Source organism: Hemibagrus wyckioides, linkage group LG04, assembly GCF_019097595.1.
Source record: "Hemibagrus wyckioides isolate EC202008001 linkage group LG04, SWU_Hwy_1.0, whole genome shotgun sequence".
Lineage (NCBI taxonomy): Eukaryota > Metazoa > Chordata > Actinopteri > Siluriformes > Bagridae > Hemibagrus > Hemibagrus wyckioides.
This window is the reverse complement of record NC_080713.1, coordinates 25,583,699-25,601,198: the sequence shown is the minus strand read 5'-3', so window position 1 is coordinate 25,601,198 and position 17,500 is coordinate 25,583,699. Positions and strand designations below refer to the sequence as shown.

The window sequence follows — 17,500 nt, the reverse complement described above, 5'->3', positions numbered from 1 at the left end:
ACTCTACAGTGTTTATAATAATTTATAATCACACTCTCCAGTGTTTATAATAATTCATAATCACACTCTCCAGTGTTTATAATCATTTATAATCACACTCTACAGTGTTTATAATAATTCATAATCACACTCTCCGGTGTTTATAATAATTCATAATCACACTCTACAGTGTTTATAATAATTTATAATCACACTCTCCAGTGTTTATAATAATTCATAATCACACTCTCCAGTGTTTATAATAATTTATAATCACACTCTACAGTGTTTATAATAATTCATAATCACACTCTCCAGTGTTTATAATAATTCATAATCACACTCTCCAGTGTTTATAATAATTCATAATCACACTCTCCAGTGTTTATAATAATTCATAATCACACTCTCCAGTGTTTATAATAATTCATAATCACACTCTCCAGTGTTTATAATAATTCATAATCACACTCTCCGGTGTTTATAATCATTCATAATCACACTCTCCAGTGTTTATAATCATTCATAATCACACTCTCCAGTGTTTATAATAATTTATAATCACACTCTCCGGTGTTTATAATAATTCATAATCACACTCTCCGGTGTTTATAATAATTTATAATCACACTCTCCAGTGTTTAATATAATTTATAATCACACTCTACAGTGTTTATAATAATTTATAATCACACTCTCCCGTGTTTATAATAATTTATAATCACACTCTCCAGTGTTTATAATCATTTATAATCACACTCTCCGGTGTTTATAATAATTTATAATCACACTCTCCCGTGTTTATAATAATTTATAATCACACTCTCCCGTGTTTATAATAATTTATAATCACACTCTCCAGTGTTTATAATCATTTATAATCACACTCTACAGTGTTTATAATAGTTTATAATCACACTCTACAGTGTTTATAATAGTTTATAATCACACTCTACAGTGTTTATAATCATTTATAATCACACTCTACAGTGTTTATAATAGTTTATAATCACACTCTACAGTGTTTATAATAGTTTATAATCACACTCTCCAGTGTTTATAATAATTTATAATCACACTCTACAGTGTTTATAATAATTCATAATCACACTCTACAGTGTTTATAATAATTCATAATCACACTCTCCAGTGTTTATAATAATTTATAATCACACTCTCCGGTGTTTATAATAATTTATAATCACACTCTCCGGTGTTTATAATAATTTATAATCACACTCTACAGTGTTTATAATAATTTATAATCACACTCTCCAGTGTTTATAATAATTCATAATCACACTCTCCAGTGTTTATAATCATTCATAATCACACTCTCCGGTGTTTATAATAATTTATAATCACACTCTACAGTGTTTATAATAATTTATAATCACACTCTCCAGTGTTTATAATAATTCATAATCACACTCTCCAGTGTTTATAATCATTCATAATCACACTCTCCGGTGTTTATAATAATTCATAATCACACTCTCCAGTGTTTATAATCATTCATAATCACACTCTCCGGTGTTTATAATAATTCATAATCACACTCTCCGGTGTTTATAATAATTCATAATCACACTCTCCGGTGTTTATAATCATTTATAATCACACTCTCCGGTGTTTATAATAATTCATAATCACACTCTCCGGTGTTTATAATCATTTATAATCACACTCTCCAGTGTTTATAATAATTCATAATCACACTCTCCGGTGTTTATAATCATTTATAATCACACTCTACAGTGTTTATAATAATTCATAATCACACTCTCCGGTGTTTATAATCATTTATAATCACACTCTCCAGTGTTTATAATAATTCATAATCACACTCTCCGGTGTTTATAATAATTCATAATCACACTCTCCAGTGTTTATAATAATTCATAATCACACTCTCCGGTGTTTATAATCATTTATAATCACACTCTACAGTGTTTATAATCATTCATAATCACATTCTCCGGTGTTTATAATCATTTATAATCACACTCTCCAGTGTTTATAATAATTCATAATCACACTCTCCGGTGTTTATAATAATTCATAATCACACTCTCCAGTGTTTATAATAATTCATAATCACACTCTCCGGTGTTTATAATCATTTATAATCACACTCTACAGTGTTTATAATAATTCATAATCACACTCTCCGGTGTTTATAATAATTCATAATCACACTCTACAGTGTTTATAATAATTTATAATCACACTCTCCAGTGTTTATAATAATTCATAATCACACTCTCCAGTGTTTATAATAATTTATAATCACACTCTACAGTGTTTATAATAATTCATAATCACACTCTCCAGTGTTTATAATAATTCATAATCACACTCTCCAGTGTTTATAATAATTCATAATCACACTCTCCAGTGTTTATAATAATTCATAATCACACTCTCCGGTGTTTATAATAATTCATAATCACACTCTCCGGTGTTTATAATAATTCATAATCACACTCTACAGTGTTTATAATAATTCATAATCACACTCTCCAGTGTTTATAATAATTCATAATCACACTCTCCGGTGTTTATAATCATTTATAATCACACTCTACAGTGTTTATAATAATTCATAATCACACTCTCCGGTGTTTATAATCATTTATAATCACACTCTACAGTGTTTATAATAATTTATAATCACACTCTACAGTGTTTATAATAATTCATAATCACACTCTCCGGTGTTTATAATCATTTATAATCACACTCTACAGTGTTTATAATAATTCATAATCACACTCTCCGGTGTTTATAATCATTTATAATCACACTCTACAGTGTTTATAATAATTCATAATCACACTCTCCGGTGTTTATAATCATTTATAATCACACTCTCCGGTGTTTATAATCATTTATAATCACACTCTCAGTGTCACCCGAATGACGATGAGGTTCCCTTTTGAGTCTGGTTCCTCTCACGGTTTCTTCCTCACACCATCTAAGGGAGTTTTTCCTCACCACAGTCACCTCAGACTTTTGTCTTTGTTTTGTCTAACATCTAGGACTTATGTTCTGTGAAGCTGCTTTGAGACAATGTCCATTGTTAAAAGTGCTATAGAAATCAAATGGAATCAAAAAAAAAACTGAATATGAAGCTCATATGAACGTAGACACTCAGGATTTGAAGTGTTTCATAAGTATTTCTGTTTTTCCCTAGAATAGCAGGAGGGATATATTCATAGAAAAGTTCCAACCAAACACAGATCACACACAAATGTTTCTGTCTTCAGAGTAAATGTTGATATCAAACCCAGTTCTGCTCTCTGAGATGCTCCAAGTGCTTGTTCATAATCATCTAAAATGTGAAGGTGTTTATCTTCAACCAGTAAAATTCTATGAAAGGTTATCCAACAGAGGGAAAAACACACGTCTCACACTGAAAGCCAACAGACTCATTTTATATTAGACTCACCGCCAGAACATCATTCATCTCTTTATACTGATTGAAAATGTCCCATAAGTCCATTTCCATTCCTGCTGGGAGAATGAACATGGCAGTGTACTGATATAAAGGGTTAATGCAAATCTCCAAATGAATGTCAGTCAGAAGCACTTTAAATGTGGGTGAAAGTAAGTAAATGATTAGTTTTTATGAAAGGTGCCAATATTTCCGTCACCGCCCGAAGGTTTACATTTATTCCTTTAGAAAGATTTTCAGCAGATCTAACTGCAAACACGGCGTTAGACGTTCATCTTCACCGAGTTTCGTTTGTTTAAGTGTTAGATTAGCAGGAGTACCGTCTCGAATTAGATGCAACACCTAAATATCGAGACGCTCTCAGTGTAATAACAGATAATGTGACTCTGATGATGAACATGGCCCAGTTTCCCAGCATGTGTCATGCTCAATCAGGACATACACTATATTGCCAAAAGTATTCGCTCACCTGCCTTGACTCGCCTATGAACTTAAGTGACATCCCATTCCTAATCCATAGGGTTCAATATGACGTCGGTCCACCCTTTGCAGCTATAACAGCTTCAACTCTTCTGGGAAGGCTGTCCACAAGGTTTAGGAGTGTGTTTATGGGAATTTTTGACCATTCTTCCAGAAACGCATTTGTGAGGTCACACACTGATGTTGGACGAGAAGGCCTGGCTCTCAGTCTCCACTCTAATTCATCCCAAAGGTGTTCTATCGGGTTGAGGTCAGGACTCTGTGCAGGCCAGTCAAGTTCATCCACACCAGACTCTGTCATCCATGTCTTTATGGACCTTGCTTTGTGCACTGGTGCACAGTCATGTTGGAAGAGGAAGGGGCCAGCTCCAAACTGTTCCCACAAAGTTGGGAGCATGGAATTGTCCAAAATGTCTTGGTATGCTGAACTAAGGGGCCAAGCCCAGCTCCTGAAAAACAACCCCACACCATAATCCCCCCTCCACCAAACTTTACACTTGGCACAATGCAGTCAGACAAGTACCGTTCTCCTGGCAACCGCCAAACCCAACCGCCGTCCATCAGATTGCCAGATGGAGAAGCGCGATTCGTCACTCCAGAGAACGCGTCTCCACTGCTCTAGAGTCCAGTGGCGGCGTGCTTTACACCACTGTATCCGACGCTTTGCATTTGCACTTGGTGATGTATGGCTCGGATGCAGCTGCTCGGCCATGGAAACCCATTCCATGAAGCTCTCTGCGCACTGTTCTTGAGCTAATCTGAAGGCCACATGAAGTTTGGAGGTCTGTAGCGATTGACTCTGCAGAAAGTTGGCGACCTCTTCGCACTATGAGCCTCAGCATCCGCTGACCCCGCTCCGTCAGTTTACGTGGCCTACCACTTCGTGGCTGAGTTGCTGTCGTTCCCAAACACTGTAAAACACTGTATTCTTATAATACAGCTGACAGTTGACTGTGGAATATTTAGGAGCGAGGAAATTTCACGACTGGATTTGTTGCACAGGTGGCATCCTATCACAGTTCCACGCTGGAATTCACTGAGCTCCTGAGAGCGACCCATTCTTTCACAAATGTTTGTAAAAATAGTCTGCATGCCTAGGTGCTTGATTTTATACACCTGTGGCCATGGAAGTGATTGGAACACCTGATTCTGATTATTTGGATGGGTGAGCGAATACTTTTGGCAATATAGTGTACATAATACTGAATTGTTTGTGTTCATGTAAGCAAACTGCTTGTGTCTGCAGCAATTGCTGAATTCATGTGTCTGTGGTTATGTAAGGAGTAATACACATAGGGGTGTGCGGTTATAGGAAAATAATCAAGTGAGCAGTAAGCAAACCAAAGATTACACTATATAAGAAATTTTTACTTTTTTCTTGTTCCTGGGAAATAAGTGTTATTTCCCCATTCTTTGTATCTTAGCCATGAAAGTTTGGGTTTGAACCTTGGGCAATGGGATTCTCAAATTCTCATATTTCTCTAAACATGTGAAAAAGCCCTAAATTATACTTTCCAAAAAACCTCTTGAATTGCAATGAAACTTTGAAAATGTTCTATAACTACCTTTAAAAATGAGGTAGAACTCTCTGGAATGTTTGTGATAGCCACCCATTTTTCTAGAGTCATAGAGGTTCTTGGGGGAAAAAAACAAGAAATTTGGAGAAATTCAAGGTCTCTTTTTCGGGAATATTCTAGAACTATGTGGCATGTTTTTTTTTTTTTTTTTTTAGAGCAATTTATATTTTTCAAGAACTTTCTAGATTATTTGGAATGTTCTGGATAGAATATTCCAGAATTTTCTATTAGTTTCTGTAACTGGGCTAGTTTTGAGGTTTTCGTTCTCTTAAAAGCCCAAACCCAAACTTCAAGGGGCTTAATGGCTATTTTTTAAATCATTTTCCATCAGGAGTAATTGGAAAATGTCATTCACTACCCAGGAACAGTTTTACACTCAAGCCTCAATCGGTGAACATTAACACAACAGACTTCATGTTGAAATTGGAATGAATTTTCTGGTTACACAACTGACCTTTTTGACCATATAGTACACAGATATAGAAGGAAAAATGATTTATAATCACACAGGATGAGGTTTCTTATAGAGTCTGTTTCTTCTCAAGGTTTCTTCCTCATATTGTCCTCAACAATGCCACCGTTGGCTAGGTCATTAGGCAAAAATGTTTAAATTTATAACTGAATATCCTGAATTTATATATTTCTGTAAAGCTACTTTGGGACAGGATCCATTCTAAACATTGCTAAACAAATAAAATTGAATTGAACTGAATTTTTTTTTTCTACAACACCACATCATGGGTATGTTTTATTCCTTGTTTATAACAGGAATTTACCAAAGCTAACTGTTTTATATTCATTAAATTTTATTTATTTATTTATTATCTTATAGAGTAGCATAGAGTAAAGTAGAAGAGAGTAAAGCAGAATAGAATAGAATACAGTAGAATAGAGTAGTCAAATAGAGTATAGTGGAAAAGAGTACAATACAGTAGAATAGAATAGAATAAAGAAGAATACAGTAGAATAGAATAGAGTAGAATAAAGTAGAATAGAATACAGTAGAGCAGAATAAAGTAAAACAGAATACAGTAGAGTAGAATACAGTAGAGTAGAATACAGTAGAATAGAATACAGTAGAACAGAATATAGTAAAACAGAATACAGTAGAATAGAGTAGAATACAGTAGAGTAGAATACAGTAGAATGGAGTAGAATACCGTAGAATAGAATAGAGTAGAGTAGAATAAATAGAATAGAATAAAGTAAAATAGAGTAGAATAGAACAGAGTAAAAAAACAGTCGAATAAGAGTAGAACACAGTAGATTAGAGTAGAATAGAATAGACTATAGTAGAACAGAATATAGTAGAGTAGGATACAGCAACATAGGTTATAGTAGAGTAGAATACAATAAAATACAGTAGAATAGAACAGAGTAGAATAGAATGCAGTAGAATAGAGTAGAATACAGTAAAGTAGTATAGGGTAGAGTAGAATACGGTAGAAAAGAGTAGAGCAGAATACAGAATAGAGTAGAGGAGAATGGAGTAGAGTATTTATGACATGTTAATGTAATAGTGGAACAGTGGTAGCTGTCAGTTAAAGCCTGTCACCATAGCACTCACATACAACGCTCATAAAGACGTCTCTGATCACAGCTCAGTGAACAACCAAGAGCCTGAGCAGCATTCAGATCTTCATCATTGTGTGAGTGTGGGTGTGTGTGTGTGGGTGTGTGTGTGTGTGTGTGTGTCTTTTTGCATGACCGGCGGAGAGTCAAGAGCTTTGACCTGTCTCTAAACTGGCTGCTTTTCCCAAATGTCTCCAGAAGAGGAAACAGTGGAGATTATCTCTCTCTGTTGGAGAATAATGAATGCACACTCACTCCTCTGCTGTCTCTGGCTCTGACAGGACGCTGACCGAAATGTCATTTACTCGAGCGGCTACTCACAGATGAGAGCGAGCGCTTCAATTTAGCACTGCACTTTCAGCTTGAGTTCATTGGAATTTTCCATAATTGTTTTTTTTTTTATTACCATTTCACATATGGAGACTAAAGTGATGTTAGCTTTGTGAAATTACAGGTGTGCCAAAAGTTTCAGTTTCCTTAGTTCCAGTGAAAGGAACTCTTAATGCTTCAGCTTCATACCATTTTGGACAATTTCATGCTCCCAACTTTGTGGGAACAGTTTGGGGATGATCCCTTCCTGTTCCAACATGACTGCACACCAGTGCACAAAGCAAGGTCCATAAAGACATGGATGAGTGAGTTTGGTGTGGAGGAACTTCACAGAGTCCTGACCTCAACCCGATAGAACACCTTTGGGATGAATTAGACCGGAGACTGCGAGCCAGACCTTCTCGTCCAACATCTTTTCCTGACCTTACAAATGTGCTTCTAGAGGAATGATCAAAAATTCCTAAACACTCCTAAACCTTGTGGAAAGCCTTCCCTGAAGAGTTGAAGCTGTTATAGCTGTAAAGGGCGGGACGACTCTATATCACATTCATGTGCATGTAAAGGCAGACGTTCCAAAACTTTTGGAAATATAGTGTATGTTGAAGGACAGTTTTTTATTTTTTATTGTTTTTCTTTTATCCTTGTTAAAGGCTTTCTGAAAGACGATCAGAATGGTTGGAATAAGAGAAATTTCATTTACACCAAGCAAAAAAAAAAAAAAAATCTCCACTAAACCTAATCTTAGATTATTTATAGCAGACCTCCTTTAAGTCTTATTAACATCAAATACAACAAGAAAGCTGGAGAGACTTCTCGTTTTCTAGATAAGATCATTGGGAAATTTTAATGATAATGATAAGGAAATAAAGCTATTTTCATTCCTTAGGGATTATCTAAGTTTCTTTTATGTCTTCTTATCAAATACTTATGCATATATTCATGGTTTAATTTGCTTGTTGTGTCTAAAAGGAAAACAAAGACAAAAGACAAAAGCAAAGAAGCAAAAACACCAACCAACCAACCAAAAACCCCCTTTGGTTTGTTTAAATAGTTCTAACTCAGGAAGAAACCAGGAAGTACTTAAATCATACACGAGTCAGTTAAGCGAGTCAGAGCTGAGAGTGTTAAGAGCGAAGTCTTCAGAGGTGTGCTGTATTCCACTGATGTTAGAAAAGTTAAATTTCTCTTTCATCTCTGAGGAAACTCGACAAATCCCTCCATTGTGCTGGGTTTAATACAGAAGTCTAAAATCCTCTTACTTTCAAACAGCCCAGAGTTTCTCCACCTTCAGAGCTTTTTGACCATCACAAATCTTCCATGTAGAACTGGAAACAATCAGGAGTTAGACGCCTTTTCTGACCTGCTGAAGTGACCGAAGCTGCGGTGACTAACGGCTGAGATCAAAAACGTATAAAATGCGTAAGACATGTAGGAAGAAAAACCTGAACTTAAATCTTACTGCAGTTACACTATATCACCAAAACTTTTGGGACGTCTGCCTTTACATGCACATGAATGTAATATGGAGTCGTCCCGCCCTTTGCAGCTATAACAGCTTCAACTCTTCAGGGAAGGCTTTCCACAAAAAGTGTGTTTATGGGAATTTCTGACCATTCCTCTAGAAGCGCATTCGTGAGATCAGGCACTGATGTTGGATGAGAAGGTCTGGCTCACAGTCTCCGCTCTAATTCATCCCAAAGGTGTTCTATCAGGTTGAGGTCAGGACTCTGTGAAGTTCCTCCATACCAAACTCACTCACCCATGTCTTTATGGAGCACTGGTGTGCAGTCATGTTGGAACAGGAAGGGGTCATCCCCAAACTGTTCCCACAAAGTTAGGAACATGAAATTGTCCAAAATGTCTTGGTATGAAGCTGAAGCATTAAGAGTTCCTTTCACTGGAACTAAGGGTTCGAGCCCAACCCCTGAATTCAATGATTTGGAGGGGTGTCCCAATACTTTTGGCAATATAGTGTATTTATCCTGGGAACTGTGATCAAATATTATTTACTACTCTAATTTATTATTTACATGGTGGCGATAGAAACAGTCACTTAACGGTCACTTCACATCAACTGGTTATTGTTTTATAGTGAATAAAATCTCAGTAAACGGATTTGACTGCACAGACGAAGGGATCAAGCGTAAATACCTGGAAGAGTGAAGCAGCCTCTGAACAAAACCTCGGAGCAGCTGGATTCTCGGCAACCTGACACGCTTAGTGAAGATGGATTTGTCAGGCAAGCTTCTGAAGTTTTTTGCGAGCGCTGGTTTATTTTTCGGAATCCTGAACACTTAATGACGCGGTTCATCATGTCATGAAACCTAAAATCCTAACGTCATCAAAACTAATGTGCAAGTATTAGTTTCATAACACATGGCTGTGAGGGAAAGCCTCGGATATAGAATAATCAGACACACACTCTGGAATGGAAGAATCTTCAGGATGAAAGTTTGTATTTTCTGTATCTTTCTTGTGACTGAAAATGGCCAGCTTTTTTCCAGAGGTTTTGTTGTGTTCATGTTCAGTACTGAAGGTCTTTGTCTTGTCTCACTCCACAGTGGCGGTTAATGTAAAGCTCATATGAATTAGACACTCAGGACTTTAAGAATTTGTAGTGTTTCATAAGCACTGCTGCTTTTCCCAGGACTACTAGGGGTTTTATATTCATAGAAAAGTTCCAACAAAACAAAAAGGTTAGTTTTTTCCCACACAAATGTTCAGAGTAAATGTTGATATCAAACCCATTTCTGCTCTCTGAGACGCCCCAAGTCCTTGTTCATAATCATCTAAAATGTGAAGGTGTTTATCTTCAACCAGTAAAATTCTATGAAAGGTTATCCAACAGAGGGAAAAACACACGTCTCACACTGAAAGCCAACAGACTCATTTTATATCAGACTCACCGCCAGAACATCATTCATCTCTTTATACTGATTAAAAATGTCCCATAAATCCATTTCCACACCCCTCCTGCAGACTGGAGCTCCAGTGTACTGGTATAAAGGGTTAAATTCAATAGGGGAAAAGTGAGACTGGTGAGGAAGAGATAGTTTTATAGCTGCTGTAACATGGAATCATAACAAAAACATACAGCTAAGAATAGGTAAAAATTTGGTGTGCTCAATAAAAGAATAAATGAAAAATATTAAGCTTTGCAAAATGCTGTGATATAAAATGAATAATTTAAAAAAAATCATTGGGATGTTTTTGGAAAATAATACTTAATTATAATAATTAGAATTTTTTTACATCAGCATGAACTGTTTTGTTGTGTTCCTTAAAAACAGTAATAATAAAATTGTAGACTAAACAATATTTTAATAATTATAATATTATTAATTATTATTATTACTATTATTATTATTGTTGTTGTTTTTATTATTATTGTTGTTATGATTACTGTTGTTTTGTTGTTGTTATTATCATTATCATTATTAATATTATTATTATTATTCACACAACTTTCTTTTAAATTCCAGTGAATATTTTTTGAATCCATGTTCAGGCCTTGCTGCTGGTCAGCTTGTCACACTCTGAGCAGTGTGTGTGTGTGTGTGTCCAGTAACAGCTATTACACACTGTCCCCCATACTCGTCACCTAATTCATCATTTATCAGTTGAGCATCAGTGAGTCACTGCAGCGCTGCTTCTCCTCATCCTCCTGTCAGCAGAGGAACATTTCACCAGCTGACAGCTCGTTATGGCTTCATCCTTTGTCCCACCAGATGAGCTCTGACCCACACACACACACACACACACACACCTAACTGATGGCCAGAGAGACAGGATTCTCCCACTCCCCCCGTCTACTGTCTTCCATCGACTGTCACTTTCTCATGGTCCTCCATGAGAGTTTCTTGCTGAAGGAAACCTCCACACGCAGCTCCGAGACACTTTACCACAAGAACCCGGGGCTTAACATGGGGCCCTGTGCCATCGTTCAACATTTCCTTGCCTTGAATTTAGCCATATTTCATCAGAACCCTTTCATAAATGTAACGCTCAAAAGCCTTGGAAGATGTCAGACGGAGTAAGCCGACTGGATTTTTCTTCACCTTTTGATGTTTCTTGTCATGGGCGAAATTTTTTCCCACACGTTCATCTTTTTATTTTTTTTTATCTTGCTGTAGTTTTCTCTTGCTCAGGAGGCCACACATGTTCCCAAATAACAAATAAATGACATTAATGAGATCTGGTTAAAAAAATAAAAAAATACTGAATAAAAAAATTACAAGGCCATGCCATCTTCTTGCTGACTTCAGTTATTTATATCACACACACACACACACACACACACACACACACTGCATGAGTAAACAACCACAATCTGAATGTGTTCTGGATAATTAAACAAATGCACACACACACACACACACACAGAATCAGAGCATGCCATTAATTTCCTCAGGCTTTGCTGTGTGAAGGTGTGTTAGGGATTAAGGGAGTCGTCTTCTTCTCCCGCTGTGCTGACAAATGGGATTTGCATGTGTTGCATCCTCTTTCACTTCGTCTCACTCGGTCTCTCGTCTGCCTCGACGCCTCACGACTTATGTGGTGGAGTCGAGGAAAACACATTACAGTGGAAGAATTCTGGAGAAAAATGATCATGAATCTGGTTCTGGGCAACAAGTTTTCTGTTTATAACAGTCATCTCAGCTTTAACTGTGAGCTCATATGAAAGTAGACACTCAGGACTTTAAAAATTTGAAGTGTTTCATAAGTATTGCTGCTTTTCCCAAGACTACTTGGGGTGTTATATTCATCGAAAATCCCCCCGCCCCTCCCCATCCCGGGCCGTGGAAAAATTGTCCGGTATCAAACTGATCCATGGCACAAAAAAAGGTTGGGAAACCCTGACTTATAGTATAGTGTATAATCAAATATCACCAGGTTAAGGCTTCTCTCTGGCCGTCACACATACCATACAACACAATGGGTCGGAGTCACGTCTGTAAGGAGACACTGATCATGACGGCGAGAGCAAACGAGATCTCCTGAGCTCTCAATCTGCAGACTTCCATCACGACAGAAACCTCAGAGGAAGATAAGCGACAGAATGAGAAGCATGTGACAGGATTTCCCATCATTCCTCAGTGAAGACACACCACACACCACGGTCCCGTTTGGATCGTCGCTCATTATCACTTCATTCGTTTACTTTCAGCTGTTTCATTAATCAAGCGACTTCCAACTGACCCTGAATCCAGCGTGATCTCAGAGATGTTAATTTCTTCGAGCCAGCAACAAATCACGTGCTGAACAGATGAGTTCGATTATCCGATATGGATGAAGAAAATTAAAAAATAATAATAAATAAGGATCTTTCAAAATGGCAAAATTTCTAACTGGAGGTCTGATTGATTTTGATTCAATTATTGGTTCTTTTGAATTCCTTGTTGCTGGTCAGGTTTGTCACACTGTGTGTGTGTGTGTGTGTGTGTGTGTGTGCTGTTAGAATGCAGACACTGACCTGGTCCCTGCTGCTGCACCATGTCTGACAGGTCCTGTAGGTGGATGAAGAGTATCAAACCTCCAGCTCCGAATAACAGAACAAACCAGAAGGAGCAGGAGAGCTTCAGGCGTGAGCCACGCATGGAGCCGCGCCTGGACCTCCGCCTTCCCTTTAGAGCCTCCACAACTTTACAGTCTGACCAAAGCATCTCACTACACACTGAGACAGAGAGAGAGAGAGAGAGAGAGAGAGAGAGAGAGAGAGGAGTTCTCATCTCTTTCCACACTCTAAGCAGATTCTCATCATGAGTAACAGACGCACCGCTTCACTTATCTCTATATTCCTTTAAGAACTAATGTTTTAACACACCAGTCAGAGCTGAATATAAACACATGCACTGGATTAGAGACTATAGATTAGAAACTGTGATTATACTGAGGAGTGCACGCACACACACACACACACACTTCAGTCAGTGTGATATAAATCTGACCATGCAGATAGTTATACAATTTACCACTTATACTATTGCACATCCAGGCCACAGTGTGTGTGTGTGTGTGTGTGTGTGTGTGTGTAGGTGAAAGCTATACATAAGCCAGTTCCTTGCCAGGCAGACAGGCCATTGATTGTTTAACTGAGGCAGAGTTGGCAGTGGAATTGATAATGGTGCGAATCTCAGCATCTATCCCATTTATCCTATTCAAGAATTCAGCCACACACACAACAATCAGCCCCATGAGGGCATTAGAAAGTGAAAATCGAATTAAATTTACCAGACACATTAATATCATTGAAATGCTACAAATAAATAAATAAATAAACAAATATATATATATATATATATATATATATATATATATATATATATATATACATATATATATATATATATATATATATTACATAGACTATGTTTCTTTCAGCAAGGATAATATACACCTCACCTAATATCTGTACTCATATATTAACCCTATAAAACTCTCTAAACAGACTGAAAGAACAATTAATAACACATCAATGCCCATCAATCACTCACTCACTCACTCAATCACTCACTCACTCAATCACTCACTCACTCACTGTCTCACTCACTCACTCAATCACTCACTCACTCACTCACTCACTCAATCACTCACTCAATCACTCACTGTCTCACTCACTCACTCAATCACTCACTCACTCACTCACTCAATCACTCACTCACTCACTCAATCACTCACTGTCTCACTCACTCACTCAATCACTCACTGTCTCACTCACTCACTCAATCACTCACTCACTCACTCACTCACTCAATCACTCACTGTCTCACTCAATCACTCACTGTCTCACTCACTCAATCACTCACTGTCTCACTCAATCACTCAATCACTCACTGTCTCACTCACTCACTCAATCACTCACTGTCTCACTCACTCACTCAATCACTCACTCAATCACTCACTCAATCACTCACTCACTCAATCACTCACTCAATCACTCACTGTCTCACTCAATCACTCACTGTCTCACTCACTCACTCAATCACTCACTCAATCACTCACTCACTCAATCACTCACTCACTCAATCACTCACTCAATCACTCACTCAATCACTCACTCACTCACTCACTCACTGTCTCACTCACTCAATCACTCACTCAATCACTCACTCACTCACTGTCTCACTCACTCACTTAATCACTCACTCACTCAATCACTCACTCACTCACTCACTCACTCACTGTCTCACTCACTCAATCACACACTCAATCACACACTCACTCACTGTCTCACTCACTCACTCACACACTCACTCACTGTCTCACTCACTCACTCACTCACTCAATCACTCACTCACTCACTCACTCACTCACTCACTCACTGTCTCAATCACTCACTCACTCAATCACTCACTGTCTCACTCACTCACTCACTCACTCACTCACTCACTGACTCAATCACTCACTCACTCACTCACTCACTCACTGTCTCACTCACTCACTCAATCACTCACTCACTGTCTCACTCACTCACTCAATCACTCACTCAATCACACACTCAATCACACACTCACTCACTGTCTCACTCACTCACTCACTCACTCACTCAATCACTCACTCAATCACTCACTCACTCACTCACTGTCTCAATCACTCACTCACTCAATCACTCAATCACTCAATCACTCACTGTCTCACTCACTCACTCACTCACTCACTCACTCACTCACTGACTCAATCACTCACTCACTCACTCACTCACTCACTGTCTCACTCACTCACTCAATCACTCACTCACTGTCTCACTCACTCACTCAATCACTCACTCAATCACTCACTCACTCACTGTCTCACTCACTCACTCAATCACTCACTCAATCACTCAATCACTCACTCACTCACTCACTCAATCACTCACTCACTCTCACTCACTCACTCAATCACTCACTCACTCACTCACTCACTGTCTCACTCAATCACTCACTGTCTCACTCACTCACTCACTCACTCACTCACTCACTCACTCACTCAATCACTCACTCAATCACTCACTCACTCAATCACTCACTCACTCACTCACTCACTCACTCACTGTCTCACTCACTCACTCAATCACTCACTCAATCACTCACTGTCTCACTCAATCACTCACTCACTCACTGTCTCACTCACTCACTCACTCACTCACTGTCTCACTCACTCACTCACTCACTGTCTCACTCACTCACTGTCTCACTCACTCAATCACTCACTCAATCACTCACTCACTGTCTCACTCACTCACTCACTCACTCACTCACTCACTGTCTCACTCACTCACTCACTCACTCACTCACTCACTCACTGTCTCACTCACTCACTCACTCACTCACTCACTGTCTCACTCACTCACTCACTCACTCACTCACTGTCTCACTCACTCACTCAATCACTCACTCACTCACTCACTCACTCACTCACTGTCTCACTCAATCACTCACTCACTCACTCACTCACTCACTCACTCACTCACTCAATCACTCACTCAATCACTCACTCACTCTCACTCACTCAATCACTCACTCACTCTCACTCACTCACTCAATCACTCACTCACTCACTCACTGTCTCACTCACTCACTCAATCACTCACTCAATCACTCACTGTCTCACTCAATCACTCACTCACTCACTGTCTCACTCACTCAATCACTCACTCACTCACTAAATCACTCACTGTCTCACTCACTCAATCACTCACTCACTCACTCACTCACTCAATCACTCACTCACTCACTCACTCACTCACTCAATCACTCACTCACTCACTCACTCACTCACTCAATCACTCACTCAATCACTCACTCAATCACTCACTCAATCACTCACTGTCTCACTCAATCACTCACTCACTCACTCAATCACTCACTGTCTCACTCACTCACTCAAATAATCACTAACTCAATCACTCAATCACTCACTCAATCACTCAATCACTCACTTAATCACTCACTCACTCACTCCATCACTCACTCACTCACTCACTCACTCAATCACTCACTCACTCACTCACTCACTCAATCACTCACTCACTCACTCACTCACTCACTCACTCAATCACTCACTCACTCACTCACTCACTCACTAACTCACTCAATCACTCAATCACTCACTGTCTCACTCACTCAATCACTCACTGTCTCACTCACTCAATCACTCACTGTCTCACTCAATCACTCACTCACTCACTCAATCACTCACTGTCTCACTCACTCACTCAAATAATCACTAACTCAATCACTCAATCACTCACTCAATCACTCAATCACTCACTTAATCACTCACTCACTCACTCCATCACTCACTCACTCACTCAATCACTCAATCACTCACTCACTCAATCACTCACTGTCTCGCTCACTCACTGTCTCGCTCACTCACTCACTCACTCACTCACTCAATCACTCACTGTCTCGCTCACTCACTCACTCACTCAATCAATCACTCACTCACTCACTCACTCACTCACTCACTCACTCAATCACTCCATCACTCCATCACTCACTCACTCACTCACTCCATCACTCACTCACTCACTCACTCACTGTCTCACTGTCTCAATCACTCACTCAATCACTCACTCAATCACTCACTCACTCACTCACTCAATCACTCACTCACTCACTCACTCACTGTCTCACTCACTCAATCACTCACTGTCTCACTCAATCACTCACTCACTCACTCAATCACTCAATCACTCACTGTCTCACTCACTCACTCACTCACTCAAATAATCACTAACTCAATCACTCAATCACTCACTCAATCACTCAATCACTCACTTAATCACTCACTCACTCACTCCATCACTCACTCACTCACTCAATCACTCACTCACTCAATCACTCACTGTCTCGCTCACTCACTGTCTCGCTCACTCACTCACTCACTCACTCAATCACTCACTGTCTCGCTCACTCACTCACTCACTCAATCAATCACTCACTCACTCACTCACTCCATCACTCCATCACTCACTCACTCAATCACTCACTCACTCCATCACTCACTCACTCACTCAATCACTCACTGTCTCACTCACTCACTCAATCACTCACTCACTCACTCACTCAATCACTCAATCACTCACTCACTCACTCACTCACTCAATCACTCACTGTCT

At 38.7% G+C, this 17,500-nt stretch overlaps 1 protein-coding gene across 1 annotated transcript in view; it reads right to left on the bottom strand.

The window, feature by feature from the left end:
- The window catches only part of LOC131351628 (carbohydrate sulfotransferase 8-like), a 129,150-nt gene that overhangs the window by 88,932 nt on the left and 22,718 nt on the right, over positions 1 to 17,500 (bottom strand). The window contains exon 2 of the mRNA XM_058387100.1: positions 12,869 to 13,069. Within this exon, the coding sequence (XP_058243083.1) occupies positions 12,869 to 13,058 (190 nt within the window). The 5' untranslated portion in view covers positions 13,059 to 13,069. The remainder of the gene's footprint in view (positions 1 to 12,868; positions 13,070 to 17,500) is intronic.